The 24,223-nt window shown below is 54.1% G+C and overlaps 2 protein-coding genes across 6 annotated transcripts in view; both read right to left on the reverse strand.

Annotated features, from left to right (window-relative positions):
* The window catches only part of PITPNA (phosphatidylinositol transfer protein alpha), a 37,325-nt gene extending 28,051 nt beyond the window's left edge, over positions 1-9,274 (reverse strand). Inside the window, exons 1-3 of the mRNA XM_059907854.1 lie at positions 9,166-9,274; positions 5,073-5,103; positions 225-370 (exon numbers count right to left, since the gene is read on the reverse strand). Coding sequence (XP_059763837.1) covers positions 225-370; positions 5,073-5,103; positions 9,166-9,185 — 197 coding nt within the window. The 5' untranslated portion in view covers positions 9,186-9,274. The remainder of the gene's footprint in view (positions 1-224; positions 371-5,072; positions 5,104-9,165) is intronic.
* Positions 9,275-14,958: 5,684 nt separating this feature from the next.
* Positions 14,959-24,223, reverse strand: part of SLC43A2 (solute carrier family 43 member 2) — a 42,451-nt gene continuing 33,186 nt past the window's right edge. For 4 of the 5 annotated variants that reach the window (XM_059909133.1, XM_059909135.1, XM_059909132.1 and 1 more), the window contains exons 12-14: positions 22,193-22,266; positions 20,828-20,951; positions 14,959-20,252 (exon numbers count right to left, since the gene is read on the reverse strand). In XM_059909133.1, the coding sequence (XP_059765116.1) occupies positions 20,091-20,252; positions 20,828-20,951; positions 22,193-22,266 (360 nt within the window). In that variant the 3' untranslated portion in view covers positions 14,959-20,090. The remainder of the gene's footprint in view (positions 20,253-20,827; positions 20,952-22,192; positions 22,267-24,223) is intronic. The other variant, XM_059909136.1, reaches the window with a different exon arrangement.

The following is a 24,223-nucleotide window of genomic DNA, read 5'->3' on the forward strand; positions in this document are numbered from 1 at the left end:
AATGGAAGGGCCCACACTTCTGAGGACTAGGAGCCTGGTGGGGTGAGTACTACTTTTATTTAAAAACAAACAACCCTTTAAATAAGCAAAGAAGAACCACCTCTACCTACTCTCACAGGTGAAGCGACTTGAGCAACCAGCTAACAACTCAGAAAACACCCCGAATGACCCGCTGTCTCCACTTTGATACCAGGACGCCTTCGCTCTGCGGCGCAGCCACCTACCTCTGTAAGTGGTAGATCTTGTGCGTGTACTGGCCTTTCTCGCCGTCCTTTTCATAGGGCTCATTCACCAGGACCTCCACGCCTTCACCACCACCCGTTTCATTTTTGCTGGCCTCAGCCACAGAATACAGCTGCCCTACTTGATACTGAAGAAACAGAGAGATGGGAGTTACTGCCAACGCAGAATCTTCTCGATGGCTGCACACAGTCCAGTTCCCAGGAACTGTCCAATTAGATCGCTCTGGGACCCCCTGATCCGGGAGCTCATCCCGCAGTTTCTCATGTGGCCTTGCCCAAATCCGCCCAGAGCCACTAAGCAACGGTGCTCCGTGGCCTCTCTTTAGCCATCAGGTGTGTTTAATTTCATCTTTCCCATTTTCACATCCTACTTCAAGGCTTAAGGAGGCAGGTGAATATGCTTAATCTCACAGCACTATCCAGAAAATAGAGTCCAAGGTAGTTTTTGCCCTGGACCTGCCTTTGGTCCCAGATCCCCAAACAAGATCTGGGTTGGTTGGTAGAAATCTCTTTATCCCATTCATTTAAACAGATCCTAACACATGACTTCTTGTAAAGAAAGGTACCCAGTGCACTGTGAAATCCACAACCCCTGCTATAAAACTGGCTCATCTGCTTGTTTCTTCTCCAGCGTTGGGCCCCTCCTCACCCTGCCAGCAGCTCAGAGAGCAGTCCTGTAGGAGACCAAACCTCCTGATGCTTTCCTGATTCCTGGTGGGGCTGAAGCAAGCGCCCTGCTTCCCGTATTAGATAGCACAGATTCCTATCCCACAGGGCTGGCTGGGTGCACCCTCTATGTTGGCACTTACTAGATGGCCAAAGCCTAGTTTTCCTTTATTTGGGTCACATGCCACCCTATCAAGTCACCAGTCAAGATCACTGGGCTCCTCTGATCCCTCAAGACAACTCAGTATTAGGGCCAATGACCTGGGCAGTGCCCAGGCCTGGCCCTTCTGCTCCCTTCTCTCTGAGGGAAGCTGTCTAGAGGGGAAAATGAGGTGAAAAGAGAATAAACAGCAACCGTTAAAGCAGGAAGTTACGCCTATACCAAAGGATGCATCTTCCCTATCACGGCCAATGCCACCAGGCACAACAGTTTAGGGAGTATGAGAAAAAGAAACTTGACTATAGTTTGGGGAGGGGTTGGGGATCAATTTTCCTCACCCTCCACGCCCCCTCCCCAAGCTCCTGGTACTCTCAGGAGTGAAAGACAAAGGTCTTTCTCCCTTTGAGGCCTGCTCTACCTGGCAGCCTCCTAGGTACCACAGGGACGTTTCTGGGCAAAACATGGAAGGAGGTAAGGCAGCACACCAGGACAATTCACTGTTCACCACGAAGCTGAAAGACCCCTAACTTCCAAAGCAAAAATGCAGTACAGGATGCCAAGGAAAGGCCCAGGCAAACCGTCAAGGCTGGGTTAATCCTGTAAAGAGGAACATCTGGGTGAGAGCCAGTCACCTTGACCTTGCTAATCCAGAGCAACATCAGGGCTGCTTCAGTGCCCCCAGGGAACCCCAAGCTGTCCCTCTGCCTTTCCAAGTCCACCCCCTAACAGAGGCATACATGAAAACCCCTATCAAGTGGGTCAGGATTTGGCTGAGCCAGGGGTTCCTAGGAGGCAACAGTAATTCTGTTTCAGAGAAGAGTCATAAGAACATCTAACCACTGACTCAGCAATCCTAAAGGGAAGGGGAGGCCGGTTTTACCAGGCCGGTGGAGAGGACTGGGGGGCCGGCTGGTGGTGCTGCTTGCGGAGGGGCCCCGGCAGAGACTAATCCCCTTCATTTGGTTCCTCTTCAGCTGCAGGAATCAGAGGGCAGGCTCTAAGAGGATCAGTGTGTTGGGCTGGCATCTTCCCCTTTTAATCTCTCTTGATATTCTGATCCTTTAATCCCAATGAGACATGTAAGGCAGTTTTGTTAATCCTAAGAGGTGAGTAAGACTAGCCTCCACAAGCTACAAGTAAGGGACACTTTTCCTGTCAGAGGGTTCCCTTTGGCACTGTTGCTCTGCACCCTGGGAAAGCAGAAAGCAGCCAGACTCAGATGGGGTAGAGGTGGGGGATGGGGATCAGAACATTAAATCACATAAAGAGCCCCAAGGAGATGGGGATTCCAGCCTCCTCTGGCCCAGGACAGTGCTGCTCCCTGCCCTGGAGATCTGCTCCGTTGTTCCCAAGAAAGAAGACAGCTAAGGAAAACAGAGACTCCACCACTTTGGCAATCTGGGAGTGGGAGCCCAGGAAGATATAGTGGGTGGGCCTGAAACATGTCGTGAAAAACAGCACAGCTGTTGGTCCCACCCCCATGGACCTGCCAGCCCAGGCACCAAAGGGGCCTGGTGCCATGCATCTCTGGAAATGAGAAGTAAAACAACCCTACCCACAGTAGGGGGTAAAGGCGGGCCGAACTGAGCAAGGAACCACAGGTGGACACACAGTGTCCTGATGGTCATAAAGACAGGGGCTTCTCTATTCTCTTTTCATTCCCCTTCCAAATCAGAAAGCTCTGAGGGCCTCCAATTGGGAAGTGAATCCAACAGCCACATGACACGGGGCTGTTCCCATGGGAACCGTTAGTCAGGATGGGTTAGCGATAAAGACTCTTGAGAAGGTTGGTCATTACTTATTTCTTCTTTGGCTTCCGCATTCAAGATTTTCTGATCTTCTGGAACTAAGGTTCAAGCCACTGAAAGAGCAGCTCCTGCTTCAACGCTGCACAGGCCAAGCACTGCTTTCTCATCAGTGGTTTATGGCTGAGAATGCGTTGACCATCACCAGGCTTACAGATGAATCGTAACCAGTGCTTACTTCCCAAGCTTCTGCTTTCAGGCTCAGTTCACCCCACAATTTCCTCAATGCTCCAAAAACAAACCACCACAAACTGAAAACCGCCAATTGTGGACGCTCTCAAGGTGAGTTCCCCTTTCCCTCCATTCTTGGCTCCACCATAAGCAATCAGCCAAGAGGTGCCCACGGACAGTGCTGGCCCTCCTGGGTCTGCCACACCTCTCAGAGACACTCCCACCTGTCATTCCATCAAGAAACTCCCTGCAGGGGGCTTCCCTGGTGGCACAGTGGTTGAGAATCTGCCTGCCAATGCAGGGGACACAGGTTCGATCCCTAGTCCGGGAAGATCCCACATGCCACGGAGCAACTAAGCCCGTGAGCCACAACTACTGAGCCCGCATGCCACAACTACTGAAGCCCGCACGCCTGGAGCCCGTGCTCCGCAACAAGAGAAGCCACCACAATGAGAAGCCCGCGCGCCCCAACGAAGAGTAGCCCCTGCTTGCCGCAACTAGAGAAAGTCCGTGGGCAGCAGCGAAGACCCAACACGGCCAAAAATAAATAAATAAATAAAATAAATTTATTTTTTAAAAAAAGAAACTCCCTGTAAAAAAGATCCACTTCACCCCTAAACACCACTTGAGGAACTCCTGAACTCCCGGGGAACATCTTCCTCACTGGGGTGTGGGATCCTCCTGTACCACAGAGAGAGAGGCATCGGACGCCCAAGTTTCAGGGCAAATAACGTGCTGGGGCCTTCCTGCTTGGCCTCCTGGTTTGGAAAACCATCACTTGCTGTTTTTTCATAAAGAGAGCAAGGACCCCAAAGGAGATGGGTGAGCAGGGCTCCCCCAAGTCAATAGCTCTCAGCCCAAGCCCGTGGTTCCCAGGCCCCATGTACACCTCAGGGCCCTCCAGGGATCGCAGCATCTACCCAGCCATCCCCTCCCCCAGCTTCCCCAGTCTCATTTCTCTTATGCTCCTTTCCCAGAACTCCCACATCACGTTCGAGGCCCACCCTGACCCCTCCCCCAGGTCTCCACAGCTCTTAACAGACATACAGCCCACCACCAGAGACAATTGTCCGGGGGGCCAATGCCTGCCCACCCTCTTCGGGCGCCAAGAGGCCATTTGTCTCATCTCAAGTGTGCTGCGGGCTCTGTTGGCCTGATCTCATTTTTCGAAGGTCCATTTCATATTTGGAACAGAGTGGAAGTTATCACAAGAGCTGACACTGCAGGAAAGAGAGCGACTGAGGGCACCATACTGGCTGAGCCGCTTCACCCAAAGTCGAGCTTAACTGAAAGCTGAGGGGCCTGTGGATTCCAAAGGGAGCAAAGGACAAGGCTGAGCTGGGAGAGGAGAGTGAAGGAAGTTCAGAGAAAGGGCGGGACAAGGGAGGCTCTGTGACAGTCTTCTGCTGTCCCAGAGACCAACTCTGAGTCAGCACGGCCTATGAACCTTCTTGTGGCAAATCCTGCCAGATCCCTATACGCAGGAACGTCAGGCCCAAGAACCATAAAAGGACAGAGGGCAAGCCAAGCCCATCTGTCATTCCCTGCCCTCCGTAAAAGAAGGGTTCTGGGCCTCGGTCTTCCTAGCAGTCACATGGAGTATGGCTAGGGAGGGCCTCAGAGATTTCCAGTCCTGCTGGTTTGTCACACAACCAGAGAGAGCCAGGCACACTTCCCTGTTGAGTCACAGAGGTCCCAGAAATGCACGTACTTAATCCCCTCAGTAATAGGTCCCCAAACAGGCTGAGTTCTAGCAGGTAAGAGGGGCTGGTTTAGTGTCTATTCAAAGTTATCTCGCTGGTCAACAGCTTGAGGCAGGTTGCACATAGTTGGTCAGATACATAAGCGCCTTCCTTCAACTGAAAATTGCACCAGGAAAATTCACATCAAGTACTGATTATCTCTATGCTAGAACAAACATGAAAACCATAAGAAGATACTACTGTGGGCCGCCAGGAGCCCGACTGAGTTCTAAGGGTCACAAGCAAGTATATCCAACTATGAATAAAAAGAAGAAAAAGGACTTACCTCTTCTACAGACACAGGTAGGATGACTCGACTGCAAGAGAGGGAAAAGAGTATCATCTTCAGGCTCTGAAACCTGCTCTCAAAGCATCATCTTAGAATGGTATTAAATGTTTCGTTGCATGTGACACTACACTCACTGTCAAAAACCCAGCAGAGAATGGCCCCCTGAGTGCTTCAAGGCTACGACCCTCTGTTCCTTCTGGCACTTCATTTAGAACGCTGTGATTCAGTGCAAACCTGTCCCCTCACCAGCTACTTCCCAGGCCTCTGACTCACATCTGGAGCTGTCCTCTTCTCCCTCTCTCCCACTAATATCTTCCCCAACAAAACTCGCCAATGGGTCTACCTCTCTCTGTTAACATAGGAGGTTAACACAGGAGGACTCACCCCTGCAAACTCCAAAGCCAAGATGAGGATTCAGACCCAAAGAAGCAGGTCCTGGGGATTTACCTCTCTGTGGACCCAACCTCCCAACAACAGCCCTCAAGGTGAAAGGCTAGGAAGGGGCCAAGCTCCTTGGAGAATTAATCACCCTAAGAGCATGCACCAACCATCTCTGCTCTGGGGCCAGATATTACAACACAAGCTACTACCACAATGCCATCAAGAGAGGACACCTAACTTATGTCCTGACCTCCAGAAGCTGTCCAAAGACACCCCAACTGATCACTTTCTTTTCCTTCTCCATTTCAATGACTACCAATTGTTGGAGGTACCACCAATCAATCACCTGATGGAGAAGCCATGGCCAGCAAAGTCCCACACTGGTCAGAACTCCACACGCAGAGGTGCGAGGGCCAGCGACCCTTCTCTGGGTGGCTTGCATTTGTAATGCAGAGCAACGGCCAACCCCCAGCTCAGAACCGTGAGGTCAGAGAGCTGAGACAAAAACGCTTGGTTGTATTCCTACGAATCAAGTCAGCTCCCAAGCTTAGATCCTCAGTTCCCAGACCCTAGGTGGAACCCCCGGAGCCTCCCGCATCTTGCATGCTTGGTGAAGCACGTGCTGCTATGCTCTCCTTCCTATGCGGTGGTCCTGCCAATTGGGATCCTTGCTCCAGGCTGGTAAAGAGCGTGCTCACTAGTTTCTAGTCCCACAAAGGTCCCCAGATAGCAAGAAGACACCCAGAGGGATCTGAGAAAAACTTCACACTCAAGGCAAGGCACAGAGCAGAAAAGTAGCAGGAAAAACAAAATGGGCTCCAAGTCTCTACTGCCTGCTAACTCCCCTTCCTCCAGAATGACTCAAATAATGTAAATCCTGCAGGTTACTCGATGCTGCCACTAATGCTGTCCTCCCATTAGAGAAAGCCAACAGTGCAGAAAAATACTTCCAACTTGGAGGCCACAATTTCTGCACTCTCAGGAGAAACTTCCTAGAAAACAATAAGCCTTTTATCTTCAAGAACAGCAGTAAAAAATCACATCCAAGAATTTGCAGAAATCAAATCAAGGAGAATCCTGTTACAGGAAGTGTCAGAAAAATCAACAGGGACAAACTTCAGACCCTGGGCGGGCAGTAAGTCTCCCCCAAAAAGAGATGGGCATCAGCCAGTTCCTGACAGGATGTTCTGAGGCTGCTACAGGACAGCTGCACGCCCGGACGTTTCTCCCTGGCTCCTTGGCCGCAACACCACTCCAGCAGCAATAGGGCGCAATTCCAAAGGACAGGGCCACAGAGGCGGCGCGGGGCCGGGACCGGAGCGGTGCTCACTTCAGTGTGACCTTCACTTGCACTCTCCAGAGCTGCAGCGCTGCGGCCACAGCCAGGTGTCTCTGATGCCCCCCTCTTGGTCCCCCGCCCAGGGATGCACACACACGCCCGAGCACACACAGGGCACAAGTTGGGCAGAAAGGAAATGCGGATGCCAGGCAGGTGCTGCATACCTGGCACCTTGGACCTTTCCCTGGCAGACTTCAAGGGGAGGAGAACAAAGACTGGGAAGGGAGGCCCTCTCTTCAAAACTCACTCAGATCTCTTCTGAAGGTCCCTTCCTTTCCCTGCCTGACCTTCTTTACAAAACCTGCAGGTTTCTACAGATTCTAGGATTCAACTGGGAATAGAAAAAAAGAATCAGGAGAATGGGAAAAGTCTGTCATCTGTACAGTCAAGATTAAAATCCAAAGTGCACCATGCCCTCCTCTTGTTGGATTCCCAAGATTCTTCCTCCTCACCACACAAAACTCTGTACGCTGGCTGGATCAGCATCAGATTGGATGTCAAGAAATAGAGGTGGGGGGACTTCCCTGGCGGTCCAGTGGTTAAGACTCCGCGCTTCTACTGCAGGGGGCACGGGTTCGATCCCTGGTGTGATCCCTGGTCGGGGAACTAAGACCCCCAAGCCGCACAGTGTGGCCAAAAAAAAAAAAACAAAAGGAGAAGAAAGAAATAGAGGTGGAAGGGCTTTGAAATAACACTCTTCAGATGAGGTGTCAAGCTGGGATGACACCTGGGTCTCTTCCCTTTGCTATCCAAAGCTCCACACTATATCCAAAAGTCCTAAACACCTCCAAGGAGCAAACCAGGTGGGATGGGGCAAAGTCCCTTCACTGACAAAATGGAAACAGCTCTCAGCACACCTGCCTGGCTACCAAGTGAATTCCACCAGTTGCTCTCTACCCAGACACCTCCCACTTCCAGACTTTCTGGGCTTCTGGCCGAATGCTGCCCACTTGCCCTCCCCTCCAGGGAAACACAGTTTCACTGAAAGTTCTGCACGTACACATCCAAACTCTCCTCTCCACCCACCCCCAATCTTTCCTCTTTGAAGAGAAAAAAAAAAAAAGTCCTAAGATGTTTACTTGAAACCATGAGCTTCAGGAACGGGTCATCTCATATTTGAAAGATTAGCAATCCGAATATCCCCACCTGTCATCCAGTCCCATGGATTTCAGGAGCAAGCCCATCTCCCTGCAACTCCTACCAGAAGTCACTCATCTCCACCGCCCATTAACTACTCAGAAACTCCCTCACTCTTCACCATTTTCCCTCAGTCAATGGCTTTATGAAAATATCAATTCCTCAGAGCAATTTCCCCATCTCTTTGCACCAAGACTGAGAATCCCCCAGAGACACGCTGGCCCTGTCCCGCACCCCAACTCCAATAACATGTATATTTACTCACAAACATACTCTTTTTCCAAACTGTTCTCCTCCCTGGTAACATCCTAGCTCTCTCCATCACCATAACTCCCTCATATCACTTCAGCCCCTGCCCAATATTTTCTGGACTTCTCACCCAAGTGTCTCCAAGTCCCAAGCAATCATCCTAAGCCTTTTTTCCCAAATACCTCATCCTCTGCCCCCACCACGTGGGCACCATGTCACACCATCTGTCCCCTCTGCTATCTCCTTATACCCTTCCCCTGTCGCTCAGCCTGACCCTGGCTCCCTAGTCCTTTTCCTGTGTCTACTTATCACAATCCTTCCCCTGATGCCTAAGGCAGCCACTCCTCACACCCCAGGTTGCCCTCAACACTCAGCCTCATCATCCCAACTCCATTCTTGAAGCTGTCTTATCTGATCTCCCAGTGCCCCTTGGTATTTTGTTCAGCCCCAAACCCCTCTCCACTCTGGCTGGCTCCCCGGCTCCCCAGCCCTCTCTGCCCTTGTCTGACCGCTCCTCAGCCACTCAGACAACTCCTCCCTCTCCAGTGGGTCCTCTCAGCCAGTCCTGCAGCTCTGGCTGGCCCCTTCCTCCCTTAGCCTCCACTCTAGGACCACTGCACATCTCATCCAGCACCCTCGATCCCCTCAGCCCCTCCTCATGCCCTGTCCGGCTCTCACTGTCCCCTTGACCTCATCTCAGGCCTGCCCGGCTCTCTTTGTCCCCTCAGCCTCTCCTCAGGCCTCTTCGACCCTCACTGCCCCTTGGGCCCCACCTCAGGTGCTGTCCCTCCCGCTTTAACCCCGTTCGGCCCACCTCGGGCCCTATCCGGCCCTCGCTGTCCCCTCAGCCCCTGCTGGGCCGCCCATCCAGCGCTCTCCATCCCGTCGGGCCCCGTCCGTCCTCCGCCAGGCCATCACCCTCCCTGCTCGTCATCCTCGACTCTCCCTCCCTCCTCGCTTCCGCACGGCCGGCTGGACACTCACTACTCCTTGAGCAGCACCATGTCGCTTCGCGGCTCGGCGGCTGCCCGCTGCCCGCCCAGCCTCCCGCCCGCTTCCCGGCGGCCGCTCTCCCCGTGGCCCGGCCCGGCTGCCTGTGCGCCTTCGTTGTGGTCTGCTCTGTCCTCGCCGCTCTCGCTGCGGTCGCCGCGCCGGCTCCTGCCGCCCCTGCCTCGCCGCCTTCCGCGCCGCTGCCGACGCCGCCCGGAGCCCCAGTTCCGCAGCGCCGCGCGGGGGCGGGGCGTCTCTGCGGCAACCAGAGCGTCACGCGCAGCGCTGCGCGCTGACCTAAGCGCGGAGGCGGAGCCTCCCCGGGCCCGCCCCCTCCCGTCCTTAAGTGGGCCGCGGCGCTGGCATCCGCGTCCAGGGTGGGTCCCAGGCGTGCGCAAGACCCGGGCAGTAGGTGGGACCGACACCGAGGTGTGCCGCAGGGTCCTAAGGGTGACTGTTCATCTGCAGGCGGAACAGATGCCCCTGTACGGTTGGGCCTCCCCTGTGGTGTGGTTTGAGATCTAGGAAGAAGTTGTGTCAAAAAATATTAATAATGGCCAAGTTTAGGTGCACGTGCTCTTCTAAGGGCTTGACTCCTTACAACAGCTCTACCAGAAATGTATTATTACTATCCGCATTGACAGGTGAGGCGGAGGCAGAGCTTAAGAGACTTGCTCAAGAAAAAAAAAAAAAGAGAGAGAGAGACTTGCTCAAGTCCAAAGCTAGCATGTGATGGGGCAGAGATTTTCACCTTGCTATCTTAGTGTAATGTCTTTCTTTTTTTTTTTTAATTTATTTTATTTATTTATTTATTTTACTTTTTGGCTGCGTTGGTTCTTCGTTGCTGCGTGTGGCGAGCAGGGGTTACTCTTCGTTGTGGTGCGCTGGCTTCTCACTGCAGTGGCTTCTCTTGTTGTGGAGCTCTAGGGCTCTAGGCACATGGGCTTCAGTAGCTGTGGCATGAGGGCTCAGTAGTTGTGGCTCGCGGGCTCTAGAGCACAGGCTCAGTAGTTGTGGCACACGGGCTTAGTTGCTCTGCAGCATGTGGGATCTTCCTGGACCAGGGATCGAACCTGTATCCCCTGCATTGGCAGGTGGATTCTTAACCACTGCGCCACCAGGGAAGTCCCAATACAGTAAATCATTATTTAACAATTGCCACGTGCTGGCTCTCTCCAGGAAGTAATCAAACCCTGCCGTCTGGAGCTTGCAGTCTAGCTGGGAAAGCTACATCTACTCACTCACTCCGTAAAATATTGATTGAACTTCTTGCCCTGTCCTGGGCCTTCCTCTAGGCACTCAGGTTATAGGGATGACCAAGAAAAACAAGGTCCTTCCCTTGTTTTGTGGGGCGAGGCAGAATATAAACAAATGCAGAAATAACTTCAAGTAGAGGTGAATGTTATGAAGAGGCTGAACAGGGTGACTGTGGGCAGTGTGGGTGGTATTAGTTGGGTGGTCAAGAAAGACTCTAAGAGGCCGTGTTTTGGGAATTCCCTGGCGGTCCAGTGGTTAAGACTCAAGGCTTTCACTGCTGGGGGACTGGGGGCCGGGTTCAGTCCCTTGTGGGGGAATTAAGATCCCACAAGCCATGAGTTTCAGCCAAAAACAAGAGGCCATGGGACTTCCCTGGTGGTCCGGTGGCTGAGACTCTGCACTCCCAATGCATGGGGCCCGGGTTCGATCCCTGTTCAGGGAACTAGGTCCCACATGCCGCAACTAAGACCCAGTGCAGCCAAATAAATACTTAAAAAAAAAAAAAAAAGAGGCCATGTTTAGACAGAGACCTGAATGAGTTGAGATGAGGGAGCTTGGAGGGCCATGCAGGGCACTGGGGGAAGTAAAAAGCAAAACAATCATTAAAACACCTGAGAAACAGCCTCCATCTGGAGGAGCTCATGGAGAGGAGGCCTTGCACTTGCAGAAAACTGTACCTAGTGACCGAGGTAGCTGGCCATAAAGGTGACCATGTGTGACACAAGGAACAGTGCTGGAAAGGGTCCAAGGAGAGGCCTCCTGGGCTGAAAAGGTGTAGGAAGTATCTGGGGACAAGGGGGATTTGAGACAGATTTGGCTAGACAAGGGAAATGGCATCTTCGGAGGGAAAGGAACATATGCAAAGGTGCAGAGGCAGGGTTCTATGTGGGCGGAATTTGTGGGGTGGGGAGACCAGGGTAGAGCCCCTGGTCAGAGCATGAGTGGTTCATGTGGTGGACACACACACAGGCGGGACGGAGTGTGGGAACTTGAGTGCCAAGTTCAAGATCTGGCCTTAAGGAATCCCCACTCCTCATCATCCAGAATCAACTGTTAGCGAGATTTTGCCACACTTGCTTCATCTCTTTTCTGAAACATTTTAAAGCAGATCTCAGACATCGTGGCATCTCCGCCCTCCATGTTTCCGTGTGCATTCTAGAAATATGGATATTTTCTTATGAATCCACAATGCCATGATCATACTGAACAAAATTAATAATTTCTTGATATTATCTCCTACCAAGTTCAGATTTCCCTAATCGTCTAAAAAATGTAATTCTGTAGTTTATTTTAGATACAATCAGTATCTGAACAAGTCTGCATTTTTTTTTTCCTTCACATTTTATTTTCAGTTGCTCTGCTTCTTACATCTCTCACTCTAGCAAGCTTTGCTTCAGGTGTGCATAAGAGTTAGGCCTGGGGCTTCCCTGGTGGCACAGTGGTTGAGAATCTGCCTGCCAATGCAGGCGACACAGGTTCGAGCCCTGGTCAGGGAAGGTCCCACATGCCACGGAGCAACTAAGCCTGAGCGCCATAACTACTGAGCCTGCGCTCTAGAGCCCACGAGTCACAACTACTGAAGCCCGTGCGCCTAGAGCCCGTGCGCCTAGAGCCCGTGCTCCGCAGCAAGAGAAGAAAGAAAGAAAGAGAGAGTGAGTTAGGCTTTACATGCGGGGCCCACAGCACTCTCCAGGGTGCCCCACTGTGAGTCAACAGTACCACTGTGGGAACGGACCCCCTGGTGCCTGATGCCCTGGAGTCCCAGCCCTACCACTTCCCACTGTGTGACCTTGTGCAGGTTCCTTAACCTCTCTGAGCCTCAGCTCCTTCATTTGTAAAACGGGGACGATGGTAGTGGCTACCATGTGGGATTGCTGGGCATCGTAGATGAGGCAATGTGCATAAAGCAACTTCATGCAGGATATGCACATTTCTGTATTATCATTCTGGAGGAAAGGATGCTGTGAGGAAGGAGGGATGGACACTACTGCCCCTCGAGGCTACTTCTACGTGCTCCAGGCTGAACAGGCAAGAAGGACGTGACTCTCCAGTGTCACAGCGATCTTTCTGTCTCGCATGCCTCTCTTTCTTTGTCTCTCTCCCTCCCTCCCTCTTTGTACCCACCTTCTCTCCATCTCTCTAGCTACCTCCCCTTCTGTCTCTCCTCTCCATCTCTTGGTATCTCTGTTTCTCTTTCTGTCGATCTCTCTTTATCTCACCTCTTGTGAAAACACAGCCACCTCTTAATTTCTCTCTCTTGGAAATCTGTCTTGAAGGTACCTTCTTTCTTAAAGTGAGGGCTATGGGAGCACCATGTGGTCAGCCTGTCCCCAAATAGGAGATCTTGGCTCCTTTCCTGTTGTTACCATTGTGTACGTGTTTGTGTGTTTTTTAATTAAATGTTGACTTGGCAAAAAAAAAAAAAGTCTTTCTGTATCTCTTTCTGTCTCTCCCTGTCTCTTTATTTTTGTTCTCTCTCTGTGCCCCCTCTGTCTCTCTCTCTTTCTGTTCCTCTGTAACTCTGTCCTCTCGCTCTCTCTCTCTTTAATCTCTCTTGTTATCTCTCCTCTCTCCATCTCTCTGTGTTTCTCTGTCTCTCTTTACCTCTCTTCCTGTCTCACCTCCCTCCATGTTTCCCTCTCTCTGTCTCTCCCCATCACTGCCATCTGCTCTGGGTAATGACCTGCTCTCTCTGTTCTGTCTTGTACTCTCTCTCCCTCTCTCTCTCTCTCTCTCTCTCTCTCTCTCTCTCTCTCTCTCCCCTTTGTCTCGCTGTCTGTGCATCTCACGGTTCTGGACCACCCCCGCACTTGCTCCTGGCTGGCTGGCCCTTGTTACCACTTCGTCACAGCCACACCTGTAACCCATCTCTGTGTATCTCAGAGAGACTGCATTTCACTGTTTCCATCTTCTGTTCTGTCCCTTCCTGGCTGTTGAGAGCATGCTCTTCTCCCAGCCTCTGTCTCAGTCAGTTTCAGCCTCTTTTTGGTTTATTTCTCTCTCTCTCTCTTTTTAAGTTTCATCCTCCAAATATTTATTGAGCAGCTGTTTCATGCCAGGCACGTTTCGAGGCACTGGAGGTATCATGGTGACCGAGGCAGTGCACGTACCAGCGCTCAGGGGGCATTCGTTCTAGTGGGGAGACAGACAAGACAGAAGAGCAGACAAAGTGTGACCCTGGCTGCCTGGCTTGTCCCCCTGGCCAGAGGAGTGCATCGGGCAGCCTGCGGGCAGGGACTCGGGCCTCTGAGGTTGGCTGGCTCTGCCCCGTGCTGGCCTTGATGATTCCCTGTCCCTAAACAGGGACTGGGGGTCACTCTAGAAGCTAGACTAGAATGTGTAACCACTTGCTCACGTAACAGCATTCATTATGCGCCAGGCTGGGGGAGACAAAGGTTGGTCTGGGGGAGACAAAAGAGAAGGGTCCCAGCCTTCGTGGGGCTGCAGTTCAGACATGCATAGCGTCTGCCCGGGTGGAGGAAACAGCCGTGGGGCGGTGCTTTACCTCCACCCTCCTCTCCCTGTCTCTGGCCTGCACACGGTGAAAAGCTACTGGAGCAGCTGTGATATTTTAAAAAAAAGTTTTTTGAGCCAGCATCTGAAAATAGGGATATTTTATATAAAACTCGGGACTCTCAGCTTCTCTTATAAAAATCAGAAGATCAGGCAACACCGGGCTCGCTCACGCAGGGCCTTAATTGGTTGCAGCTGTGTCAAGGCTATCCTTAGATGGGGCTGTGGCTTCCAGGTCCCCATGGTGCCCACCAAGTCCTCCTGTCTGGCAGAGAGCTCAAGGTCTAGCTGCCCCCGTGTCATCACAGAGCTTGTGCTGTGGCTCTACTTATATTAGAGAAATATTTCCCCGTGGTGTCTCCATCAAAAGCGGGAAAATGAAGGACACGGCAAAGGGAGGTGGCAGAGCCCCGGCTTCTGAGCTCGCAATCCTGACGAGTAGAAGCCCCCGTGCACATCCACCTAGCGCCTCTGCCCTGCCTGCTGTGCGGGGGGCCTGCTGCTCGCCCACCCCCAGCTGCCCCTGAGGCCACCCACCTCCCTCCCCTGGGCCTCAAGCCCCCTCTGCCCAGCAGGCTCAGGAGCCAGGCCTCAGACAACCAGGCCATCCTCTCCCCTCCCTGGCCGTGGGGATCTCCTTGGGGCTCCTCTGGGGAAGCCCAGTGGCTCTTCTTTTCTGCTGCCACTGCCCAGGGCCCTGGCCTGGCAGGACAGTGGCCAGCTTCGTGGGAAACCTGTAGGAGGAGCAGGTGTGCCCATGACCACTGACCTAGGACAAAAGAAGAGGGGCAAGGATGAGCGCCCACCTTAGAACCAGAACGCCCAGCAGCCTTGGGCTTCCCACCCAAGAGGGCCCTTCCTCTGTCCCTTCCCCAGCTCTGCTGAAAGCTGGCCCAACAGCAAAGCTGGGCCGCAATGAGTGCAACCTAGGGGAGAGTGGGGGTCAGGGAGCACGTTTCAGACAAGTGACAGGCAAGAGACAAGTGGCAAGGGAATGAGTGACTTAGACACAGGGGCCGAGGAGGAAGCAGTTCTTAGCCATTTTCGGCAGACATTTATTAAGTGCTTACTGTGTGCCAGGAAGTAAGCCAGGTGCTAGAAACAGCAAAGGGCCAGGAAGAGTCAGGGTCAGCTCCTGAGCTGTCAGTGACACTGCACTGACCCTCGTTGACACAGGAACATGTTAACCCTACAGGCACCACTCTGAGAGCCTGGGCTGGGTCCTTGGACGGGGCCTGCCTAGGCCTTTCCAGCCACCAAAAGGGATTCAGCGACATGAGACCCTCTCCCTCTTCGTCCAGGTAGACAGGCACACAGACAAGCTCCCACACACTCCTCCAAACACATTCACGCCTGACGTGCCTGGAATACACCTCAGACTTCGACACACGTGTGCACACACGCACACACACAGACGCACGGCCAAGCAGTTTCACAAGGAGGTGGCATGGAGGTACTGCCTACAAGCCGTGCTCTGAGTCACCCACCTCAACATAAAACTGTCAAGAGTGCCCGAATATCCACCAGTTAGAGGTTAGCTTGAGAAGCTTTGGCCAAGTCTCTTAACAAAATGTGCAAGACGTAAAAGTGAACAAGGGGACAACTGCTTAAGGCTTTTGCTTAGAGAGGGGGTTCTGAGAGGGGTAGGGGTCAGCAGAAACAGACCTCACTTCCTTTACTTGGCCACAAGGCTGTCCCGGTCAGAGCTGCCTAGTCTGTCATGATATATGGGCGGGGGAGGGTGGGTGTGGGTGGTCCTCATCCCCGGTGCTCTCTGCACTCCTCCAGGGTCATAAAAATAATGCTATCGCTTGTTAAGTGCCGATTAAGTGCAAGGTGCAATAACGTGCAACTGCTTGACGTCCATGTCCACCTAGCCTCCCAGGGAGAGTATTACTGCCATTTTACAGATGAGGAAACTGAGGCTCAGGACTTGCTTCAGGTCACGAGATAGTATGTGTGGTGGGGCCTCTAACCTCTGCCCTTCCCTCACAGCCTCCTCAGCACAGGGAGATGGTCTCACTCTGGGAAGGTTTGAGGGGCTGGGAGCGGCCAGAGGCCCTGGTTCGGTCTTGGATCTGCCTGGGAGGCTGAGAAAGACTAACTTTGGGGCTGGACATGCTGCCTGCAGAGACCAAGGGCCCAGGCGGTGGTTGTGTGCCAGCGGCGGGAGAGGTCTGCTCTGCGGCGGGCCACCCACGTGGAGGACGCTGCACCTCCTTCCTGACACCAGGTCGTCACCCCAGGGCTTGGCATGAGTCCCTGGGTGGGACAGGCTTCCAGAGCCCACCTGCTCACCCTGACCCCACCCCCACCCCAGGGGAGCGCTGCAGCCTGTAGAAAACCCATCCCCTCACTTTGGGGGTCCTGGGCTCCTAATCCTAACCCCACAGAGAAGGCGCCTTACTGCCCCAGAGCCCACGCGAATGCACCGTATTAAACAGCCCCGGAAGCCTGACTCTGCTGAGAAGACTTCTCAGAGCTCTCCGATATGAGCCCCTTACCATAGGGGGTCCACAGCCTCCCCTGCCCCCGGTGGTGTGTATCTGTTTAAATTCATGCAGGCTGATGTGCAAGTGCATCAAAAACTCCACTGGGCTTTTTGTGCCGCTGTCTGGGACAGTCCTGCACATGTACCCCCAATACTGGATGGCTCCCCATTTTCAGTGTGCTTGGGGCCCAGGGCAGCGGGATGCCCTCCTCACACTGCACTGCCCAGGGCCAGGACAAGGAGGGCTTGAGGAGAAGTTCTCACCAGGCTGACACCGGGTACAAGAGGAACAAAAAGAGAAACAGAAAGGAACTCACAACCTGCAGCCCCATCTATGGCCTTTACGAGGGTGGGAACCTTCCCTAGTACAGGCCCAGGTAGCGAGAGCCACAGGCAGAGGCCAGGAGGGCTTGGAGGAAGCTAACCACAAAGGAACACCTGGACTCAAGTCCAGGGAGACTAGAGAGGAGTGGGGCTCGGGGCAATACTCCTGAGGCCGGCCTGGCCCCCCTCCTCACTCTGAGCCCGCAGGGCTGGGCACGACTTCCTGCTCCTTCCCACCAGAAGCCTGGAGAATGAGGAGGAAGATGGAGGGCCGAGGCCATGTGGTCCCTTCCCCACCCCAGGGCACTCCTCTCAGGGGTTGGGGCGACCAGAGACTTGCTCCCCCAAGTTACCATCAGCCTCTAGGGCCAAGATGACTCTACTAAGTAGAGCTCACCCCACTCTCTCCAAGGAAGCTCTTGGCTCCAAGAAACAGACACCTCGCCTGTGTTTGCTTCCCTTCCTCAGGCTGTTTCGCCCTGATCGCAAGGCCTGGTGGCCCCTGGGGCTGCTGCTCTGAACGGAATGTCCTGATCTAGAGGGCCTTGGCTGCTCCAATGACTTAGGAACCATATATGAGTCCTGGCTCTCACCTTGAGCAAGATACTCCACCTCCCTGGGCCTCAATTTTTCCAGCTGTAAATTAGGGAGGGTAGTATGAACTCCTGGCTTGTTAGCATGATCCAGTGATGGTACTGGGAAAATACGTAATCCATCAACCCTGTACAGTCAGAGCAGAATGACAGGCAAGGGAGTGGGGGGGCACCTGTGGTACCCAACCCATCTGGTATCCTGCTCCCATTTTCATGCCTCTAATCCCCACGCACTATTGGCTCTAGACTATCTCCCACCCTGAACTGTGGTTTCTTAATGCCTGCTTCTTCCCCCAAAGTGCACACACCCTGCAGGTGGGTGGGAAAGAAAGGCCACAGCTCCCACTTTGGCTGGGCTGGGCACTGCTGGGAACAGCACAGGCCATATCTGTACAAGCTCAACATATTCTCCCAGCTGGAAGGGTCCTTGCTAATCAGCGCTTCCCCAAACTGCACTCCTTTGTCAGTGGGTCTCAAATGCTGGGGGGGGGGGGGCACCAGAACCACCAGGTGGGGCTTAGCGAAGTGTAGACTTCAGTTTCCCTCTAAGTCAGAGGCAAGGCCCAGAGGCTACGTTATTAACCAGCACCTCAAGAGCTCCTGCTGCACGTGGTCATTGGGCCACATGTGGAGGACGGCTGTGATGGTTAAAGCCATTCCTTAGCCACACACCACACCCCCCTGGAGAGGCACACAGCCCACCAGTGCCGAACTCACTTGACCTTATCTCAACATTTCCCGAATCTGACTATAACGCTGTTTTAAAAATAGAGAATAACCGTAACGTCCCACAGAACTAGCATTCTGAGAAATGCTTTGGGAAATGTTGATCTCAGGCTCTCTCTTTTTTTAAAAATGCCTGTTTAAAACAAATATTTGCTTTTGAATATGAGTGGGTGAAGCCTAGGGAGATTAGGTGCGTTCAAGGGGCTCGGGCCTGGGCCTGCCCCTGCTCCTTCCTGTTGCCACCCGTTCCTCCGCCATATCCTGCCTCTGCTCTCTTTGAGCCTGCGGCTCTCCTGGGGTCACCCTGTGTCCTGAACTTAGGAGGAACCCTCAGCATGGTTGACTGGTGACAGGAAGTCTGAGCAGGGATGAAAGGGGGTCAGGATTAGCCTGTCTGGCTGGGATAAGCAGCAGAGGAGGGGATGGCCACACTTGTAAGGTGTCTGCACAAGCCCCATTTGTTTGGGGATGGGGCGGGGGAGGAAGGTCTTTTCCTGGCCCACTGCCCCTCTCGAGACAGCAGTCACACCCAGAGAGATGGTGAGCCGCTGGGTACGACTGGGGCAGAAAATCTTGTCTTGCCTTTTCTTCTCAAGCTCAAAACAGGTACATGTAGTCATTAACTGATATGCTAGAAGGGGCATCCCTTACCAGGAGGAAAATGGATTTATTGCTTTATAAAAAGGAGTCTGATAAAACTTAAAAGGAAAAAAAAAAAACAACCACCAAAACAATTAACCTAAAAATCAACCCACCCCTCTCAGAGCTCCCAGGAAGCCTCGGACACATTTCTGAGGGCAGTCAAGGTGGGTGGGTTGGTAAGCCAGGCCCGCCTGGCAGAGGAAAGGGGGCCTCGCCCACATAAACAGCTCCAGGGCCCTTGGAAAGTCTGCCAGCAGGGGGCGCTGTGGCCCTGCAGCCTGGGACAAGCTCCCAACCCTGAGCGGGGCTGGCTCCTGGGCGCTGGGCTTGCTGTGGGCCTGGCTGGCTCGGGGGTGGCTCTGGGAGGATACGGGCAGACACCCAGCACCCACATCCCACCACCATCCCACACACATCTCTCATGCACAGGACACGTACGCACAACCCACATGCACACACACCCCTAGGTCTCTCACAAATCCACCTTCCCACCCAGGCCTGGACCTCCACGTCTGTCAGCCACATCTTCACTTCCACCCCCACGAAAACAACTGTGTGTGTGCGTGTGTGTGCGCGCACGCGTGTGTTTGTGTGTGGTGCCCCTTTAATTCCCTTCAGGTCACAGACTGGACAGAGGGTGGCAGTGGAAACGTGCCCCCGGCTCAGGCCCTCAGGGAGGAGGGAAGGGACTGCTGCTCGGCCTTGACCACAGCTCCTGAGCCACATGTGACCATCCAGCCCTCCATCCCCTCCCCAGGCTTTAAGCCAGGGGGCCTTCTCCACAGGCCTCGAACAGGAGGACAGGCCACGGACAGGCCACAGGGGGCTGGAATCACAAAGGAGTTAGCACCAACAACAGGAAGCGGGTCCTTCCTTCCTCAGGCAGCTCAGACTGGCCGGGGGAGGAGGTGAGGGGCCAGGCGAGGCGGGTACAGACAGTGCAAGCCTTTGTCCTCAGCAGGCGTGGTTGGTGGACATGCAGCCGAGGGGCAGGTGGTGGGCAGTAGACGGCAGACTCCTGCTTTGGCAAGAGGCGGAATCTCGACACACTGGGGGGAGAGGGCCTGCCTGCCCGGGGTCCTCCTGGCTGCTCCTGCAGGCACCACGGAGCCCCGAGGCTCCAGGGCCCCTCGAGGGTGGCTGAGCGAAGTCCAGAGCGCCTCTGCTTCCAGCAGGAGAAGCGCCTGACCGGGCCCTCTCCCATCCTTCCACCGCAGAGCTCCGAGGCAGGACCAGGGCCCTGGGAGGGAGCGAGGACTCCAATATGGTGAAGGACAGGATCCTAGGGGTGCGTGGAGGTCCTCTGGGGTGGGGAGGACACCGTTGAGTCACTGAAGCAAGGGCGGGACGCCACAGTTCCGAGGTGGTGGGCACTACACAAAAGCCTCCCGGTTGGACGAGCCGTTGAGCTTGAGGAAAAGCTTGTCGTTCTCCCTCTTCTGCTGCAGCTGCCTCTCCAGCTGGCGCCGGTAGCAGATGAGGTAGAGGGGAAGGCAGAAGCCCAGCATGCTCACGACAAGCAGCCCCACATTCACCTGCAGAGGCAGGGACCAGGGACGAGAGTTGCCATCAAGGGCGGGGGTGGGAGGGGTGGGGGGAGGGAGCTAGCAGGGGCTGTGGTCTTTGCAGAGCCCAGTTCCAGCCCCTTCCTCGCTCTCAAGTTTGGGAATGGGGAGAAGGTCACAGGAGAGGAGAGGAAAAACAAACAAGGAGTTTCAAGAGGTCGGAGGGCCCGTCGTTCCACATTCCAGCAACAGAATTCCCCAGCTGTCCACGGGCCAGGCCGGGCCGGGCCACCATACTGATCTGAATCTCTAGGGGCGGGGCCGCGATTGGGACAAGCTCACAGCACCTGGTTAAGAATCCGGGCCTTTGGCAGGAGGAGCAGGGACAGCAACTTGGTTCGATTTACCCCAAAATCAGGTCCAGAAAGGTCACTCTTCTCCTCCTGTCCCTCCTGCCCATTCACAAGGGGTCCCTGAATTGATCCTAACCAAAGTTCCAAACTGCCTGTCCTGGGGTTCTAGAAGCCCCCGAGTGATGCCTCCCAGCTCCCAATCAGCAGAGTGGGGCAGATGCCCGTAACCCTCTGCCCCCCAATCCTTCTTACCCACAGAGGGTCTCCCTGGAGGGGACCCATCATAGCCAGAAACAGGGGCTGCTGCAGGAGAGCGAAGAGTGCACTGACCAGGGACTGCAGGCCCGTGAGGCTGCCAAACTGCGTGGAGGGGTACCTGCCAGGGCAGTAGAGAACCTGTCACCACAGGGGCCATGCTCTGGCTTCCCACATGCTTGTCCTCAGCCTGGCCCCAGGTGCTGGTGCCCCCAGGCTGCACCTCCGGTGGCAGAGAAGAGGTGGGAATAGCCTCAGAGAATGGTGGGGTGTCCATCCTTGGATTGCTTTCTGCTGAGCAGTTCTGCGAAGCGGATTTGTCTTTTGGACCAGCATGAGGCCCCGGGGCCCATGGGTGTCTGGCCAAGCCGAGTGGAAAATGTGGTGCCAGCAGGAGTCTGCAGCTTGTGAACCAGGCCCAGGGAGCAGGTTGGAGGCTGGGCCTGGCCTGGCAGCACCCTCTTCCAGAGGAGCGTTGCGTAATCACGGAAACATAGCATCACAGCCCTCGGACGACTCCCTCAGACTCCGCCAGGGCAGCCACAACTTCCTCCAGGCCTGGGGGGTAGGTGGGGGTGGAACATGCAGACCTGGAATGACCCCCATGGGATACTGTTGAGAGGGGGAGAGAGTTCTGGCAGAATCTTAGCCAGATTTTGCCAGAACTCTGGGGCCACGTCAGGCATCGTGGTCCCAGAGGTGAGAAGGGACTCCTAGCAAGGAACGGCTGGAGGAACGGGCTAGTCTTTGGTCAGAGGGAGACAGCGGATGGTGTTTGGGTTCCAGTGTTTGAGCCAAGGCCCGGCCCAAGGAGAAGGAACAACTATGGTTCCTTAGGCATGTGTGGCCTCTTGGAAAAGGAGGCAGGTTTCATTTTAGCCAAGGCCTGAGAAGGCTGTGGACAGAACCAGCCCTTTGAGGCCCTGGGTGGGATCTGTCAGGCATATCCTGGGCTCAGTTATTCATGTCACTGCCGCCGCTGAAGCCCACTTGAAGGTCACCATTGAGCTGTGGGCTGCTAGAACCCACCCCCCTGCCCTTCCCACAAGCAGCCAGAGGCAGCCTCAGAACCCGGCTGAGCAGCAGTCCCCGAGGCAATAACGAGCGGCACCTTGGCTGGGGGAACTGACTTCGTGTTAAATGCCAAGGCTTGTGGGCACCCAACTGTCTGCCCACTGACCTGCTCCTGCCAGGTATGGCCTTCCCCTGACACACCCAACAGAAGCCCTGGTACCTAAGGCAAGAGGATGAACCCCAAGTGGGCAAGATGGCCCCCTTCAGGCCCTCAGTCCCACCAGGAACCTCCCTCAGGTCATTCCCTTACCCTCGGCCACCAGGCCGCCCACAGCTCCCAGGACTTACACAGCGGCATACAGGCCCCCGACGGCAGAGTGGATGAATCCTCGCACAATCGTGTGCAGGATGAAGGAGAGGATCTGAGGGAGGGAGAGCAGAGTGTGAGCAGGAGACATGGAGGGTCTCACCTCGTCCCCTTGCCCCAGAGCTCCTGGGGTCCTGAGTGGTGGGAGCACTGGCGCCCTGGAGTCAGCTTGTGCCAGCTTTCCAGGGCCAACTCCTGAACTGCCAAGAATTTTGAGAGCCGATTTTAAGTTAAACACAGTCACTACTAACAGTTCAATTGTAATAAACGTACAATTCAACAAATTACAGTTGACCCTTAAACAACACGGGGGGCTAGGGGTGCCGACCCTCCACATATAACTTATAGTCGGCCCTCTGTATCCACAGTTCTGTATCCTCGGATTCAACCACCCACGGATCACGTGGTACTTAGTATTTACCATTGAAAACCATCTGAGTATGAGTGGACCCGCGCAGTTCAAACTTGTGTTGTTCAAGGGTCAACTGTACGTTGAAAACAAAGTTAATGAATACTCAAAACCCAGCACATCCTAATTATTTTATTCTGTTTTACCATTAGCCGTGCTCTTAAGGTTTTTTTTTTGTTTTCCAAAAATTTTTTTATATTTTTATTTTTGGCTGCGCTGCGCAGCTTGCAGGATCTTAGTCCCCCAACCAGGGATTGAACTCGCGCCCTCAGCAGTGAAAGCGCGGAGTCCTAACCACTGGACCACCAGGGAATTCCCGCTCTTAAGGTTTTTCAGTCTACTGTAAATATCGTATGATGGTGTGTTACTGTGTCTCTTTCCAACTCCACAGTTGGTGACACCGTATTGGTTGATATCAGCCACGACGAGAGCACTTGCACCGCGGAAATTGGCAAACACTAAAACCCAGGGCTCCGCCCATCCTGCCCCCATCTAGAGTCTGCTCTTAAGTGTACGTATGGACACAGCACTAAGCAGGAGGTCACTGATCACAACTCCTGCCTTTGCGGACCTGAGGACTGTGCCCAGGTCTCCCTGCCTGGTCACCCAGGCCCTACTGGTAGATGGCTCTCTCTCTCCCCTCTAGCTCTGCTTTCCTGAGGAAAGGTCACTGCTGGCAAGCTTGGCAAGCTTAGCAAGCACTTGTTAACGATTCCTGAGAGCCACGAGCTGTCTACTTTGCTCCCAGGACCCTTTGTTTGCTCTTTGCACACAGCCCTGCCATCGGGCTCAGCAGCCAAGACCCGTTTCCGGGAATGTGGGCAGTGGAGGCGGCGAGGGCTGCTCTCTGCAGTGCTGCGAGAGGTCTGTGCCTGAATGTGCATCCATCCTTCTGCAGGCTCCGCTTTCCACTCCAAATGCCTTGCTGCCTTTTCACAACTTGTCTTTCAATAAGAACTGGATAAAACACAAAGCAGATGACTGTCCTCACTGAGCATTGCCCCGCGACTGGACAAGGGTGGTCAGGGCAAGGGTCTGCCGGTCTTGTGGAGAGGGCCACCACCAGGAGGCCGGGAGGGCACCAGGGATGCAGCAATACTCCCCTCTGGAACTGGTAGAGCCTCCGGTGGTTTACTCTGGCTGCACGCGGTGTCGGCACAAACACACAGTAGCACCTGTGGGTGGTGCACACCTGGATTTCCAATGAACTTCTACGTGCGGCCACTTGTAGAAAGGGACTCTTGCTTTCCTCCTGGACCTGGTTCAAGATACCATCTGGACTTGGGTCACACCCATCTGGAAGCAATGCCATCACTTGTGTCCCTTCCAAGTTCATAAACTTGGGGATCAGAACTAGAACACTTCTGGGGACCTAAGGGTGGAGCCAGGCAGGTAACAAAATCTACCTTTCTCAAACCCTCTGCCAAAAGTCAGGTTCCAAAGGTACTGGAAATCTTGTGAGAAGGAATTAAACTTTTGAACCCAGATGCCAAGGGATCATCGGTCTTTTTCCTGCGGCTCCCCTGTACTGGAGGAGCAGACGTTCCCACCAATGCCACAGACTAGCCAGAATTCTTTGGACATCAGACTTCAGCTGTTTGAG

The sequence above is a fragment of the Balaenoptera ricei genome, chromosome 20 (genome assembly GCF_028023285.1).
Source record: "Balaenoptera ricei isolate mBalRic1 chromosome 20, mBalRic1.hap2, whole genome shotgun sequence".
Lineage (NCBI taxonomy): Eukaryota > Metazoa > Chordata > Mammalia > Artiodactyla > Balaenopteridae > Balaenoptera > Balaenoptera ricei.